This window comes from Onychomys torridus, chromosome 23 (genome assembly GCF_903995425.1).
Source record: "Onychomys torridus chromosome 23, mOncTor1.1, whole genome shotgun sequence".
NCBI lineage: Eukaryota > Metazoa > Chordata > Mammalia > Rodentia > Cricetidae > Onychomys > Onychomys torridus.
This window is the reverse complement of record NC_050465.1, coordinates 22,770,864-22,787,816: the sequence shown is the minus strand read 5'-3', so window position 1 is coordinate 22,787,816 and position 16,953 is coordinate 22,770,864. Positions and strand designations below refer to the sequence as shown.

Below are 16,953 nucleotides of genomic sequence, written 5' to 3'. Positions count from 1 at the left end.
CCAGAAGGCTGGGGCGGGGGGCTCAATTACTTGAATTCAGTAATTGAAGGCCAGGCTGTGCAACATAGTGAGACCCTGTTGTCTCAAAATTATTTAAAGGGCAAATGATACCGTAAACAACAAACAAAAACACAAACAGATTTCACCAGAAAAGAATGTGTCTAAATACATTTGAGCCACTGAGTGTACGCTCAAAATGCTCCTGGAGCAGCGGTTCTCAGCCTTCCTAAAGCTGCGACCCTTTAATACAGCTCCTCTTGTTGTGGGGACCCCCCACCATAACATTATTTTTATTGCTACTTCATAGCTGTAATTTTGCTACTGTTGTGCATTGTAATGCAAATATCTGTGTTTTCCCACGGTCTTAGGTGATCCCCTGAAAAGCTGTTCCACCCCCAAAGAGGTGGTGAGCCACGGGTTGAGCACTGCTGTTCTAGAAGACATGCATGGCTTGCAGAAAAGGAAGATGCACAATGGAGCCCTGGGTATTTCTCACCAGGCTTGTTTCCTTTGCAGTCTCCTGAGCATCAGCGGCCAGTCTTCCTGCGTCTTCCATCATGATCTGGATGTTGGCGTGAACATGCGCTGCGCTGGTGGCGTTCACGGACACGTTTCTACCGTTTTCAAGGTCTCTATCAAATTGGCATTATTTAGAGATGTTATTAAAAAAACAACTGGTGGGGTCACTCATGAATACAGTAGGTACCTACTAAAGCTGAAAGCTTCCTGGTTTCTTCTGAGAAAGGAAGCCAAGACTAGCAATCAGTGGCTTCTCCTCTACACACAGAAGTCATGCCCAAGAAGCTGCTTGCCATGGCAACACTCAGAACTGCTTTTTCATTAACACAGAGGTTCCTGATGGCCATCTCCCTTAGAGAAACATCATCAATTACCACCATTTGTCCCCCATTTTCCTCGATCCATGTTGAAGTTCACGGTTTGTGTTGGGGTGCCCTGCATGTGTGTACTGGTTATAATCTCTCTTGCAACCTGTTTGGTAATTTTCTCAAAGCTTTCTGAGCACATGCTGGGGTGCTGGGGTGGTCCCTAAAGGCTGTAACCCACTTTGATGAGATTCACTTGGCTGTCTGTAGGAGGATCAGATAATATTTCCATCAGGTGAACTTCATTCTAACAAGTAGGCAAATAGTTTAGGAATTTGCCAACTGGCAAGGGTGTGATTTCACTAGCTCTACACAGACAATGAGATGTGACAATCGACACATCTTTGCCTGCTGAGGGAATCACTTCATTTTCTCTCCAACTTTATTGAATCGGGCAATTCCCATACCAGACACCAGAAATTATTGTCTCTTGCTATTTGACTGGGAAATTCAATGATCTATAAATTTTAAAATAGCATGTTATTTAATGTTGACGATCACACTTAAATTGCTTTCACTACTCTTAGATTACATAATAAAGATTTTAATCTACCCATGGATGGAGCCCACATATCTTTAAGGAATGATGGAAAATGATACAGAGAAGCTGAGGCTCTGCCTCCATTGTCTGTTCCTGGTTGCTATGGTACTCAGAGCCATTCAATTCAGCACCCAACTTATGCGATAGGCTATTAAGTCATTTTAATTGCTTTTGTTATATAACCTATTCTTGACACTATTTCTCAATGGGGAGTATTTTCCCATTCACAAATGTTCCCAGCATGCTTTTTATATCCATCCTTTATACAAAAGTTTAAAGAAACAAATTCACCAAATAATTAACACCCCAAGATTAGTTAGGCCTGCTAGCCTAGACTAGGAGGCTGAGTCAGAAGGATCACAAATGCAGAGCTAGCCTGGGCTCCACTGAGTTCAGAACCTCTTAAGCAACTCGTGAGACCTTGTCTCAAGATGAATGTATAAAGAGGGAACTGTGGATATAGCTCAGTATTAGAGTGATTGCCTGGCATGCATGAGGCCCCTTGGTTGGTTCAATACCCAGTACTTTAACACACACACACACACACACACACACACACACACACACACACACACACACACACACTCACACACACATCCCTTGGGAAAGAAACTGTAAATCCTAAGTGACAATCAAGAGCAGTTAAGTTACCATCTTGGGGGAGGAAGAACAAGGTACAGGAAGCCAGTATTTGATGAGGTGCCTAGGTTAAGTCCAATGTACAAATAAGCATGGGAACCATGCTGGCTAGAGTGATGCTTTATTTTTAACAAGATGAGAAAAAATTTAAGCAATAACTGTAACTATTTGTTAAAGTGACTTTGGGATGCTAGCTGGAGTGGTGGTTCAACTGACCGCTAAGAGACCAAGTTCAGGTGCTAACACCCATGTTGGGCAGTGCTCAACAGTCTATTACTTTTGGATTTGATGCCCTCTTCTGGCTTCTGTGGGCACTAGCACATACTGTGACACACACACACACACACACACACACACACACACACACACACACACACAGCTCTCTCTTGCTCTCTCTCTCTCTCTTGAAAAAATAACTATATTACAAGCATAGACCACCAGGAAGTAGATAAGGATGGGATGTGATATCTTTCAGCACTGGCAAAGAGACTGCGGGAATCTCTACAGATAGAGCATGGGCAGCCACATCTGCCCTTTAAATCATGAACCCAAGAACACAAGATGTATAGAGAACACAGTCTCCTTGTGCAACTCCCACACAAAGCACATGAGCACTGGAGGTACTTAGAAAGCCTTGATAGCCTGGCATGGCAGCATAGCACTCTGTCTGCATTTTCCCATCATATATGCATGCCTATGGTAAAGTGAGCTGGCAGACACAGCAGGGAATCTCATAGGAGTTCTCATTTTTACATGACAATAAAAGTTCACCAGGGAGATGGCTTGGTCAGTAAAATGCTTGGTTTGAAGGCGTGAGCACCTTACTACAACTCCTCAGGGTCCATGGGGAAAAAGACAAGCATGGTGGCTTGTAATCCCAGTGCTGGGGAGGCTAAGAGAGACAGTGCTCCACTAGCCAGCTAGCCGAGCCTACATGGTGAGTTCCTGGTCATCAGGACACTGTTTTAAAATAGGTGCACAGCCTCTGAGGGGCGATATCAAAGATTGTCCTATGGCTTTCCCATGCCTGTCCTCTAAGTATGCATGCATCTACACATACATGCACACTCAAGCATAGGCATCCACGAGTGTGCATGCATGCATGCACACACAAACACAGCATAAAAGCGATTCAATGTTGTAATCAAAAAAGCCCTCTTCACCCCGATCAATGGGTTGGTAAGCAATTCTTGGAGTACGACAACTATGCAGCCTTACCTGTCCAAAACACCTGCTAGGCTCTGCAGCTCAGAGGCATGGTGCTCAGCTCTGTGGACTAGGTCACGAGCTCTTCGTTTGGACATCTGCATGACCAGCTCATCTACGTGGCCTCGGAGCTTACTGTTCCACAAAAGGAGCTCATCTCTGTGATGTTCCAGCTGCTGCATGGGGAAATTAAAGTGTAAATATATGCATACTTATTTTACTAGTGTACATTGTAGCAGGAATCTTAAAAAGTTCTTATTAATAAAATCAAACCCGAGAAAGGTATTGGGGTGAATGCTGGACGATCATAGAAGCAGAACAAGCCACAGTTACCTCACCTCGCCAGTTCCTCAGCTGATTCTGTTTTCTCAGACTGGATGCTTCTGTGTCCTCATCCGAATGAATCTCAGCTGAACTGTGCTGCTCAATGCCTAAAAGCTTAACCAGCCAAATGCTTCTAGTTTCTGGTCCTGATGCTTTACATACCTTCCTGCTATCTACCATCACTCCCTGGGATTAAAGGCATGTGTCACCATGCCTGGCTGTTTCCAATGTGGCCTTGAACTCACAGAGATCCAGGATCTGGAATGCTAGGATTAAAGGCGTGAGTGCCACTATTTTCTAGCCTCTGTAACTAGTGGCTGTCTGTTCTCTGACCCCAGATAAATTTATTAGGGTGCATAATATTTTGGGAAACACAATACCAGCACAGTACATGTGTACACATAAATGAGGTGTGTGGCTACTCTAGAAACTATGGTATGGCTTCCTAACTTACTGTTAGGGTGTCTTGTACAGTATCCACATGAGTAGTGGCAGAATCTACCCATTCTCTTCCTTCGGTGATGAGCTTTGAGGTCAAGTTCTGTTCTTCTTGAACATTCAGCTTTTTCTCCTGCATCAAAAATCACCAATTAAGGATGTATCATGAAAGCAAGCCAGCCCCTGACTTTGGCACCAAGTGCCACCTGCTGAAGCCAGTGGCTGGGCTCCCTTTGTTAGAAGCTGAAGTTGGCACCGTTTATAGACAGGCCTGTACAATGACAGTCCTAACTGAGAAGGAAGGAGACACTGAGACTTACTCTGAATTCTCTCAGGTTGGCCTGGACAAGGAGCAGCAGGCGGTCACTCTCCTGGGTCCTGGTCTCAGCTTCCCTCAGGAGCTCCTCGGCAGCCTGCAGTTCTTTGCTGTGGTTTGAAAGGCGGTCACTGGCTGCCTCCTTCAATGCCTTCAGCTTTTCCTGAGGCTTCTGGAACCTCTTCTGAATTCGTGACAATAAATCTTTAGCAGCCCTGATAAACAGAAGTGGTTCACTTAGGAAGTAAATAAAAACAAAGCATGTGTCTTGTAATACTAATGACAGATTTTTTTTTTTTAAAGATTCATGTTTTTTCTTGGAACAAAAATAACATACAAAGACTTACTTTTTATTTTTGAGACATGTCTTGGCTATGCTGCTTAGGCTAGTCTTGAACTCATGAAAATTCCCCTGCCTCAGCCTTCCTCATTGCTAGGATTGTGAGTGTGAATAACCATGCTTAACATGGATCCTGAATACTTACGACTAGAAGCACTTTTTCTTTCTTTATCTTCATCTGATGTGTGTGTGTGTGTGTGTGTGTGTGTGTGTGTGTGTGTGTGTGTGTAATGGGGGAAGAGAATGCATGAGTCCCAGGTCAAACATGTAGAGTTCAAAGGACAACATTAGGTTCTGGTCTTTACTTTGTACCTTGTTTGAGATGGGCTCTCTCAGTTGGCCTGCAAGCTTCCGGGCACTCTCCTGTTTCCACTTCCCATCTCACCCTAGGAGCTCTGAGATCATAGACCCATACTACTGTGCCTGGCTTTATGTGGGTTCTTGGGGATTCAAACATAGGTCTTCATGCTTGCACAGTGTGCTGAACAGTTTCATGTCAACTTCACACAGGGTAGAGTCATCTGAGAGAAGGGAGTCTCAACTGAGAAAACGCCTCAGTAAGATCGGGCTGTGGGCAAGCCCGTAGGGCATTTTCTTAACTAGTGATCAATAGTGGAAGGCCCAGCTCATGGTGGGTGGTGCCATCCCCGGGCTGGTGGTCCTGGGTTCTATTAGAAAGTAAGCTGAGCAAGCCACGGGGACCAAGCTAGTAAGCAGTACCCCTCTATAACCTCTGCATCAGCTCCTGCCTCTAGGTTCCTGCCCTGTTTGAGTTCCTGTCCTGACTTCCTTCAGTGATGTGGAAATGTAAGCCACATAAACCCAAGTGGCTTTTAGTCATGGTGTTTCTTTACAGCAATGGTAACCCTAACTCAGACACAACAAGCATTTTTACCCTGTGAGCCATCTCCCCAGCCCTTGACTGGGAATGTGTTTCTGATATAGCTATGGTTTAAAGCAGGATTGACTGTTTCCCTAGTTAACAAACTATAGTCACAAACTTCCTAACATACTTTAGTCATGGAATCACAATAAATGACCTCAGTGATGCTGGACTTGGAAAACTGAGAGTATATTCTGTGTTAATGATGGCAACTGCATCCTTTCACTGGACGAAGAGCTGAAGGAGAAAGGAAACTTATTCATAGGGCAGAAAAAGGTTTGGAGGCCAATAAAACAGCTCTGATAAAAAACTTAGAAGTTCAAATTGTGAGAAAAAAAAAAGACACAATTTGAACCATTAAAAAAATGCAAGTTTCTGGAAATCAAAAGAATTATTTTTCTTATTATTTATTCATTAATAGGATCTTGCTATGTTGCCCTGGCTGGCCTGGAACTCACTATATAGACCAAGCTAGCCTAAACTCAGAGAGATCCACCTGTCTCTGCCTCTCAAGTGCTGGAATTAAAGGCATGTATTATTGCACATGGCAGGAGATTTTCTTCTGTTCCTTTCTAAACATTATCAGTGGCCTCAATCATGTGAACAGGACAGACAAGGCCATATTCTTAGTGTCTTGCAAAGTTGAACAGAGTAAGTAGTTTTCCATAGACTGCTCGTCTTTGTAATCCCATGGATTATTAAAGCAGATTCCACCAGAACAGTAGACTTAGGTCTATCCTCAGTTCTCTCACTCCCTGGAAATTCTCCATGAACATCAGGATACTGACATGGGAAGACCCATAGTGAAGGACGGGCCTGTTTAGTCCATGCAGCAGCTCCCCCACCCCACCCCCGTACCACACGTATCTGTCACAGAACACATTTCTGTACTGAAGTTATCTTTGCATGGATCTGGGGACACAAGCATGGAAAATGGTTCGGGATCACAGCTGCCAGTGATTATCTGCAGTGTGCCGAGAAGAGTTCCCACGGCAAGCGGCAGTCAGCTGTCTTCAGCTGGGCCAGTGGGCAAGGGTGCCACATCTCTAACTGATAGGATACTGCGGCTCAGCTGTGCAAGCAAGGTGATTCAGACAAGCACCTGCTTTCCTGCAGGGAATCTGCTGTTCAGATGGGTGCTATGTATGACGGACCCCCAGAAAAACCCATAGAGGCTGCATTTCTTGTGGCCTCCCCAGGCAGAAATGTCACCGCCATACTGCATCAACAGGTGCTAAGGGACCTCACAGGCACCCCTCCCCACACAGCCCTGTAGGCTCCCTGTATCCTCTTCCTTATCTGGTTGCACATCCTTAAAGAGTCTTGGCCGTACACTGAATTACACGTGGGGTCCTGGGAGTGACAGTGAGTCCCTGAAGGTGGGAGTGGTCTGACGTGGAGTGAAAATGACTGGTGTGTGTGTGCCACAACTGTTTATCCACACTCAAGCACTGGCCATGAGTTTTATAACAGTGATAATTAGTTATATGACGATAGATAATTCTTAAAATAATCCATGACATTGGAAGAGGGATTACCTTAAAAACTAGAAAATACATTTTGAATTCCTCCATCGTTAATAAAGTTCCCTTAGTCACATCCTCACTTCTAGATGGAAGAGAGAAATATAGAATCTGATTGGCAACTGTATTCTAAATACAGAAAGGGGGCTGCAATTATAGAGCAAGCAGTCCCAGAGGACCCAGCCAGTGGGGAGGTCAGGGAACAGGGGAGAAAAAGGGGCTGGCCCTGCCTTCCCTGGTGGTCTAGAAGTTTGCTGGGCACAAGGGTTCTGCTGTGTGTCCTCTGGGTGTCCCCAACTCCTAGTATCATGTTTGCACGTGGGGCTCAAACCTTTCCGTTGAGTGACCCAAGGGGCTGGCCATTGCAGGGTGATGTGAGGAAGGAGGTCAGGCAGGATGGCTCTGAGTCTCTGGGACTGCCAACCTGGGAACCTGCATCTTTAATATCTCCTGCATAGGCAAGGATTCTGTCCTGCGTGGGCAGCAGCGGAAGGCAGAGCTGCCACGCTCGCTGCCACAAATGTGCACTCTGTGGTCTTGTCACCCACTCTGGCATTTTGCTGCCTTCTTAGCACTTGGTTCAGTTTTCTGTGGGCCTCCCCAGGCTCTCTGAACCAACATTCTGGTGACTATATCACGGGACCTCATTCCAAACCCTATCCAACCAAGTCTTTCCTTTTAAGTTCCACCTGAGCAAAGCAACAGGTCAAAAAGTATATTTAAAGATAAAGGGAGGTAGCTGGGTGGTGGTGGCACACGCCTTTAATCCCAGCACTCAGGAGGCAGAGCCAGGCAGATCTCTGTGAGTTCGAGGCCAGCCTGGGCTACCAAATGAGTTCTAGGAAAGGCTCAAAGCTACACAGAGAAACCCTGTCTCGAAAAAACAAAAAACAAAACAAAAAGATGAAAGGAGGTATAAGCCTAATGTGCATGTTGCTGGGGGAAAGCATGCAGTACTTTCCATTAACATTCTTGTGGAACTAATCTGGAAATGAGCAGGAGGGAGCCTCCAAGTGCGGATCATGTGACTAAATGATCTAGTTCCTAGGGTCTGCTCTGGTAACAGGATACCCTATTACCCAGAAAGGAGGAACAGAACCTGCATGTGCACACACTGTAATTGCAGCTTTCGTGAGGCTGAAGCGGGGAAATGGTAAGTTTGAGGCCAGCAGGGATACATAGTGAGATCTGGTCTCAAAGGAGAAGGAAAACCGGGAGGAGGAGGAGGAGGAGGAGGAGGAGGAGGAGGAGGAGGAGGAGAGGAAGAGGACAGGGGAGGAAGAAGGGAGAATTTGTAGTATAAATATTTAATATTAAACCACATAGAAATATGGAGAATAAGAGAAAATGCTTGCCCAAGGCATCTATCCCATGATAGTTTACAGTAATAAAATAAAACACTTCAAGTGTTACTAGAAGGAACAGAGTTTGTGAGTCTCATGTAACCAGTTAAAACGATCTTCAGCCTACCTGACAGAAAAACAGTGTCAGCTAACAACTATGTGGGGGAAAAAAAAACCAACCAACCAAACAAACAAACAAACAAAACAAACAGAAAAGGCCAGGCAGGAAATCACAAGCTCCTGAGTCTACATACAACCATTTTCTGGGGCTGCACCCTGTGGGGTTCTCTGAGGGCTTGCATGACCAAGCTCTGTGATTCTGACAGTGTCAATCTGTCCTGGAGTTTGTGGTTGGGGTGTCCTACTTTATTCTCTTCTTGACAGGTCACCTGTACTTGATTATAATAACAGTTCACCAGGCTCTTGAGTTTGTAGTAAATAAAATCAATCTGAGAGTCCCAGAGAACACAGAGCCTATTGCACAGTACACAAAGATGGACTGCCCTGATTCCACTGACTTGTTTTCTGTATTTGTAGGGGCAGGTACCCATCTCCTCATTTCCTGGACAGCTGTCCTCTCTCCTCTCTTGCAATATTAATTCTAAGAGATCATTCTTCCCACTATTTCCCCCTCCACAGCATCCAAATGCCTGCTTCTCATTGGTGGTATTTGAACAGTGCTCAGGACTTACTTGAGTTCAAGGGTAGCATTTTGGTGCATCTCGGTGAAATTCCTTTTCTTGATAAGTTCCAGCAAAGAAGATATGTTCTGGTGCATGCTCTGAAGAGCAGAAATGGGTGGCTGGAAGTCTTCATGGGAAGTCTGATTCAACGTCGCCACCTTTTTCATGATTTCTACAGAGAATATTTGTCACTAAATAAGTCTCAAGGTAGACAGTAGGGATCCTGGACACTTCAGGATCCCTGTGCTATGGGGTGCCCCAGTCCCTTGGCATTAGGAAGCCCAGCCCAACACTGTTCACCTGCTTCATAAGGTGATCATGACTCTTTCTACCAAGCATGCACCAAGTCCCCAAAGGAGAGCCCCGCACTACCTTTGATGTTTGTGTGCAGCTGCTCAATGAACGTGGCCAGGACTTGAGTCCCATTGACAGTTCTCTCTGTTGCCCGATTCACCTGCTGACTGCTGGTTAAGACTCTAGCGAGCTGACAGGATAGTAAGGACTCGGGTTAGTGTGGTTTACTATCACACAAGCTTCCGAACGCTCGCTGCTGCCTCTTTAAAGTGATCACATACATCCAGATCATAAAAATACACTATCATGCAAACCAAGGCTGATATTTCTGGGCTCAGATGTGACTAATGGGATCCTGAAATCACCTAAGAGACACTCACCATGAGAAAATATGGTTTCTTTTTTTAAGCAGTCTAGAGGACTAGCAATGCAAGATACTTCCTGTGTCCAGTTGTGAAAGCCACACCCACATCAGCTCCCGTGTACAGTCACATGTCACCGACTGACACGAGAAACGACCCCTTAGGAGATATACTGGTGTTGTTAGATACCATGTGTGCTTCCTTACACACAGAAGGTATTGTGTACTTACACCTAAGCTGAACGGTACTTACATGTGTGTATATATAATACACACATACACACATTTAAGGTGTAGCCCATTGCCCCATATATGATTAAATCGAGCATAAGAGAATATGATAAAAATCAAGGCACCCAGTAAACAAGGGATGCATGACCCTGGTGGCACAGCAGGAATCTACTGCCACCAGAGGAAGTGTCAGATTGTAAACACCTCAACTGGCTGCATCACCATTTTTCACTGTCATCACATTGTTATACACTTTATACAAGTGTGTTACACTTTATACAGCTGGCAGTGGAGCAGGTTGTTCACACCAGCACTCCTGCAGACACACGAGCAATCCCTTTTGCTACTATGTTGGCATAGCTAAGAGGTGGCTGAACAGTCTGTACTTTTATGAGACTGGAGACCAGAACGTTAGTGTATAGTGCAGAATTCCACACTGACTACAGGAAGGGGACCTCACTGCCTGTGAGTTTGTAGTATCTATGAGCTAAGAACAAGGAGGCAAGGAGACTACTTTAGACCCGGATCTGCCAGGCAGTAGAACTATCCACCTCCAACCTGATGGGTAACATGGGGTGACCAGCACCTCCTTAGGAGTGTGAGTGAGGCCATGACCCCAAAGCTCCCAGCCCTGACACTGACACAACTGCTCTTAGCTGTCACTTCTTTTCAGTAATTTTGTAAGTCAGAAGAAGATTGTGATTGCAATATCAAAGAATATAAAATAACAGGCTTGGGCCTGCACGCATTTCCTCCTTAAGACCCAAGAGAATCTTCTTTCCTGATGAGAGAAAAATTATTTTAATTAGATTATTTTCTACACAATATCTTCTTGCTGAGGGACCCAAAGTCCACACTTCAACAGGCAAGTTCTTTTCAAATCATCTTTGGTTTCAAATTCCTTCTGCATGCACAGCTGTGTATGCCTGAACATATTGAGAAATCTATAATAAACTATGTTTGACAACAGGCCTCCCTCACATGCTATAAACCAGGAGATGTTTCCGTGACTCACACCTTGCCATAAGGTAAACAAAATAAATAATTCCCTGCTGACATGAAAACTGAGCTAATTCTATCTAGAACCTAAAACCATCAGATTCAACCTGGCCTGAAACCTGCAAGTCACAGGACCACTAAGTACGGAAGCCACTGTGCCTCACAAACTCCATGGTAGACTGAATTTAGGAAAAGGAGGAAATCATAGAGATCTTTTAGTTCTGCTTAGGTTAAGGAGAGAAGGCAAGCAGCTAAGGGAACCACCTGGTTTTCCTTAGCATGGGTGGCAACAGTGATCTGGTCAGGAACCTTTTCCCACTACAGCAGGGGAATTCATGGGGTTAGAATCCTTTGATGATGCTCCAGGAGCCAGCCAGATGGGACCCAAAGGCTCCCAAGGGCTGCCCTGGGAGGCTGGTTGGTGAGCTGGATATTTCACATAGAACTTACCTCCTTTTGTAGGTTTTCTGTTTGCTCTGCAACGCCTTCAAGCTGGATTTCTGCCCGAATCTTCTTAGCATTTTCTTTTAATAAATACCTCTAAGAAAAACAAAAGGAGCAATGTTACATTGTTTACCATATCACATTAAATGTTACATTGTTTATGTCACATTGTTTACATTATCGCATTAAGTATTACATTGTTTACTGTATCACATTAAGATATCCATTCTTCAGAGACTCATGGGCTAATTGCTTTTTGGCTTACAGAAAGACATTCTAATTTCTTTTAATAGTTACTTAAAAGTAAAAAGGCTCACTCACTCATCACCAGCTGTCAATTCCAGCAGCGCACTTCTGGCTACCATCTTCTACACTGTTCTGGCTCGGACATAACTCAAACCGCTGTAGTAAGCAGACTCCGCACAGATGGCCTTCATAGACCAAATATGGCTATAGTTCCATGTCAAAGTTATAAATACTAACTATAATTCTCAGTATATGGAAAAGGACTTACTAGGCAAAATGAAAAAGTATTCAATAAGGAAAAGCCTTTTAAAATTATTTATAGTTAAATGTTTTATCCATCCCAACATTCTAACCTCTTTACTTGTTTAAGTACGTAAACCTTTCACAAGGTAGTTACGTTACTATTTAGGAAGGGTACAGTTCACATTCCTGCCCTCCAGTGAGTGTTGGAGATGAACACAAAGTATTGTTAAGGGGATGGATGGGTGGATTACATCACAGCAAACCATTCAAGGTTCGTTAAAATCTGAACTATTTACTTCACTTGATAAATTCAAAATACAGTAATACCCCTGGGACGTAACTGGCAGAGCATATCATTTATTGATTGTGTGTACAATGGATGGAATAGATACTGAAGTACCTCTTCCTTCTTTTCTTTTTTGTAGAATTTTCTTAATGAATCCAGGATCACCCACCTTTCAAAAGCACATTTTGCTACTTGATAAAGAGTAATACAAAAGTATTTCCTGGAGTTCATCAGCTCTCCTCAGTACCAGTGTGTGAGTGTGAGTGTGTGTATGGAGGAGGAGAGTGATTGAGCACACACAAGAAAAGCTTCCTTCTGTAAACACTATTTAGTCATGACCACCCTTTTTCTTACTGCCTGACACAGTGGGTAGATTATTTTAAATTGAAATGTGGAGATAAGAAGTATAATTTAGCAATATTTTTTTTCCAAATTAGGATTAACATTCCAGAGAAAGGCACTGTCTCTGATTCAGTTCTTAACTTTCCTCTCCTTTTGATCAGATCTGTTGATAAAACATAAACCAAGATTTTTTAATAGTCTTCCAGGGAGGAAGACTATTTTGTATCCTTGAACTCCAGTTCAAGATAACAACATGTAACAGAAAACAGCTCATCTTTGGCACAAACCAGCACTAGCAAGGATATTGTCCAGATTTGCTTCTAGTATTTGGATTTGGACAGCTTTTTCAAGTACCCAAAGGTCTGTCAAAAAGGAAGGAGGGTTGCAACCGAATTCCAGAAGGTGGGATGAAGTCCGTGGGCAGAATGTCCAAGGAGGTTTCTGTGAAGCAACTCCATGAGACCTCCCCAGAAACCCCCAGTGAGATGTGGGAAGAGCACACTGTCACTGGCCACCCATGGGGGATTGAAAGGCTGGGGAGACAAATGACTGCCCCCCTCCCTGTATTCCTTCTCTCTCAGTGACAGATGTTTCTGTCCACCATCTCTACATCCCTAGTACCTACCTGGAAATACTTAGTTGTATTTTCCAGACTTGACAAGATTCCATACGGGGCAGGGAAAAGGCCAGTGAAGTTCAGAGACAGGACAGCATCACCGACAGTACCCAGGTCATTCAGCAAGGCCCCCACACATTCATCATCACAAGCTTGAAGACAAAATGGGGGGAAACAAAAGCTAATGCAAACAGCCTTAGTCATGGTGAACATACAACACACACACACACACACACACACACACACACACATACACACACACACACACCAGGGCTCCATGCACCACACAGATCCCCTTCTCACTCCATCCCAGAGTAAGCTGGTGATGAAGACTCAGCAAAGTCACACCCTCAAGGTCACAAAGATAGGAAAGTGGCCTAGGCCACTTGGACCTTCACACCACTTGGACCGTTACAGAGCTGCGCCCATCTTTCACTGGACTGGCTAAGTTGTCCCAGCATTCCCCTCCAAAGCCCGATTCCACTGTCTGTGTCTTCCTCCTCAAGCAGAGATTAGTGTAGAACACAGCTGGGGAGCGTTTGCTTACAGCACACAGAAACCAAAGTGAAAACCTTATCCAACTCCCTGATACTCGTCCCTTCTAACCCTCTCTCATCACCTACACAGAAGACATCCCAAGATGACTTTCCCTTGCACTCGACAGGGACATCCACCAGAACTGGAGAAAACTAAAGAGACCAGAAATTGGGGCAATATAAATGACAGCCCCATAAGGATGTTCCCTCCCCCTCACTGAGTGATCCTTGGCTTCAGCGAAGCAAGTGTTGATACAGCTCAGTTATGGAATAAAAATTATGAGCTGGTGTAGTACATGTTCCTGTAATCCCAGTCAATGCATGGGAAGGTAAGGCTGAACTGTGATGCCTGAAGCCAGCCCAGACTGTATCATAAGACCCTACCACAATCAAAGTTGTCTTGGCTTATTCATGCACCACTAAAGGTTCAATTCAGTAGATTCAGCAGCAATGTACGTCGAGGACATGTAATAAAACGTGAAGTACAGTGAGATTCATGGTACCCCACTGACCCTGTGGGTGTCATAGCCAGGTCAGCAGGAAAACCCAACTTTAGACACACACAGGAGAATCACCTACAAACACAGTCGCTCTCCACCAAGATGTGTCTCGGCAGGCATTCCTCACAGCGGAGCCCCGTGGTTCCTGGCTTGCAGACACATTGCCCAGATGCTCGGTCACAGTCACCGTGGACAGAGCCTTGGGGGTTACAGTCACACTTCTGACAGCTGCCACCTGCTGCTCGAGGGTTGCCATGATAGCCCACAGAGCACCTACAGAGAAGAGGATCGTAGGTATAGACAGAGCAGTCTGTACCAACCAGGAATACATACCCCAGCTCTGTATGCAGAGCACACACTCACCTTAGGAGACCTTGCTATGGGATATCAATGGGCCCCCCACATATCTACAAACGTGCAAAGTTGTAACGACTCCCAGATCACTGTCATAACTACATCCCACGTGATAGAAAAGGAGCAGGTGTCCTTATTTGCTTCCTTGTGACAGTTCAGCAGTATACCTTTCACAGTACTGTCCCTCATAGCCAGGGATGCAGGCATCACACCGGAAATCACTGTCACCTTCCAAGACACAAGTGGGGCTGAAACTGAAAGAAAAAAAATTTTAACAGAAGACTTCAGATATTAGCTTCAAAGTTTCTCAAAATATTTATTCACCATTACTGTTCTAAACATTACGTGATTATACGGGATAGTTAGATAAGCTGCTAGAGCCGAAATCTGTAGAACAGAGGGTAAAGAAGCCTGCGGGCAATGTTATGGGATCTCTCTCTCTCTCTCTCTCTCTCTCTCTCTCTCTCTCTCTCTTTCTGAGACAGGGTTTCTCTGTGTAGCTTTGCACTTTTTCCTGGAACTCACTTGGTAGACCAGGCTGGCCTCGAACTCACAGAGATCCTCCTGGCTCTGCCTCCCCAGTGCTGGGATTAAAGGCATGCGCCACCACCGCCCGGCCTGACACATCTCTTTTTATCCATCATTTGAAGAGGCCTTTGCTATAAGGTGGCGGCAGGTGAGTGCTACATCATCAGCCTCACAGAGTGTAACTTGCTACCCAAGAACTTTGCAAAGCAAAGGGGGTCTTATTCTGAGAGAGGAGTTGCCATATTTATTAGATAATGATAGAGTTGATAAAGTGTGGAAAACAGGAAGACTGAATGTTTCTGGTTAGGACAGTTCTGCAGGCTGTGATGACGTGCATAGGACAAGCCACAGAAAAGCTACTTTGTTGGAACAAGGAAACATGACTGACAGTCACCTGATGGACCAGGAGGAGTAAAACTGATACTGCTACCCAGAGACGCTCTAGGCTAGTCCTTCCTTTGCCCCACCCTCTGCCTCCACGTGATGAACTGCTCTGGCGCCACCTGGAGGCTAAGGTGGGTAACTGCAAACTACAGAAACCTGACCCAAACCAAGTGGGCTATCAGGTCTGGTTTCTTGTAGGGGAGGAAGCTGGGTGTCCACAGCCCTGCACCACTTCTAACATCTCTCTCCTTAAATAATGAGGCAGACTTCAAGGAAATATAAACATGTTGAAGACAAACCAAGCAATCTGTAGCCTCACAAAATTGTTCATTTACATGCCTCATAGATCATAACTAAGGACTTGAGGGATGGTTAATCTTATTTGATGGAAGAAATAAAGTGCATTATTCAACAGTATGGAAATACACAAAAGTGCATGGCAAAACAGCCATGCACACACTTCTCTGGGTACACCCAGCCACAAGCCACAGATGTGGAATATATAGAGAGAAATTCTCTTTTCCAGAATGGTGCCACATTATCTATTCCACAGCATGGGCAGTTCCATGGCCACCACATAAATTATTAACTGACATATAAACATCATGTATCTTTTCTCAGTGCTCATGTGTTTTATTCTAGGTATATGTATACACAATCAACCCCTATTCCCTTACACTGAATACAAACTGGATTACATAGCTGAACACAGCTGGGAGCTAACATTAGTATTAAAAATTCCCAATAGCTGTATTTTTTTTTTAAATTGGTTCCATCCCAACACTCAAGACCAACATGATGCTTTCCTTTTGAAAAAATCCTGGTAGCCAGGTGGTGATGGTGCATGCCTTTAATCCCAGCACTTAGGAGGCAGAGCCAGGTCAATCTCCGTGAGTTCGAGGCCAGCCTGAGCTACAGAGTGAGTTCCAGGAAAGGCGCAAAGCTATACAGAGAAACCCTGTCTTGAAAAACAAAACAAAACAAAAAAAGATCCAGCTCAAACACTCTGAGAATGTGCACTGTTCCTTGACACTGGCTTACCTCCCCACAGGGATGACATTACAGACAGCATTCAGAGGCCCTGGAAAGCAAGCATAGGAATGGAAGCTGGTATATCAGGCTGGCCAGCACAGGCTTACCTGAAAGGGGGGCGGTGAGGACAGGTACACGGGGTGCAATCTCCAGGCAACCCAATCACCTTCCCATAGTAGCCAGGGGCACACATCTCACAGTGGTCACCAGCCGTGTGGTCACGGCAGTTCTGGAGGTCCATGTTTCAATGGAAGAGAGAAGCAATGGGAAACGGTCAGACCAGACAGGATTATCACGGGGTAATAGCTGTATAAACAACCGTGTTTTACATCAGCTAGGTGTCCGTTAATTCTTAAGGAAGACGTTGGAGGCTTTTCCAGATCTGTGGCCTTTGTTCAACATAAGGCTATGTAAGCCTAGAAACTGTTAATATATTC

At 44.7% G+C, this 16,953-nt stretch overlaps 1 protein-coding gene across 1 annotated transcript in view; it reads right to left on the bottom strand.

The window, feature by feature from the left end:
* Positions 1 to 16,953, bottom strand: part of Lama1 (laminin subunit alpha 1) — a 130,227-nt gene that overhangs the window by 31,104 nt on the left and 82,170 nt on the right. Inside the window, exons 30-40 of the mRNA XM_036173624.1 lie at positions 16,624 to 16,745; positions 14,740 to 14,826; positions 14,298 to 14,491; positions 13,192 to 13,334; positions 11,456 to 11,545; positions 9,493 to 9,604; positions 9,130 to 9,292; positions 4,353 to 4,563; positions 4,049 to 4,165; positions 3,283 to 3,446; positions 497 to 632 (exon numbers count right to left, since the gene is read on the bottom strand). Coding sequence (XP_036029517.1) covers positions 497 to 632; positions 3,283 to 3,446; positions 4,049 to 4,165; positions 4,353 to 4,563; positions 9,130 to 9,292; positions 9,493 to 9,604; positions 11,456 to 11,545; positions 13,192 to 13,334; positions 14,298 to 14,491; positions 14,740 to 14,826; positions 16,624 to 16,745 — 1,539 coding nt within the window. The remainder of the gene's footprint in view (positions 1 to 496; positions 633 to 3,282; positions 3,447 to 4,048; positions 4,166 to 4,352; positions 4,564 to 9,129; positions 9,293 to 9,492; positions 9,605 to 11,455; positions 11,546 to 13,191; positions 13,335 to 14,297; positions 14,492 to 14,739; positions 14,827 to 16,623; positions 16,746 to 16,953) is intronic.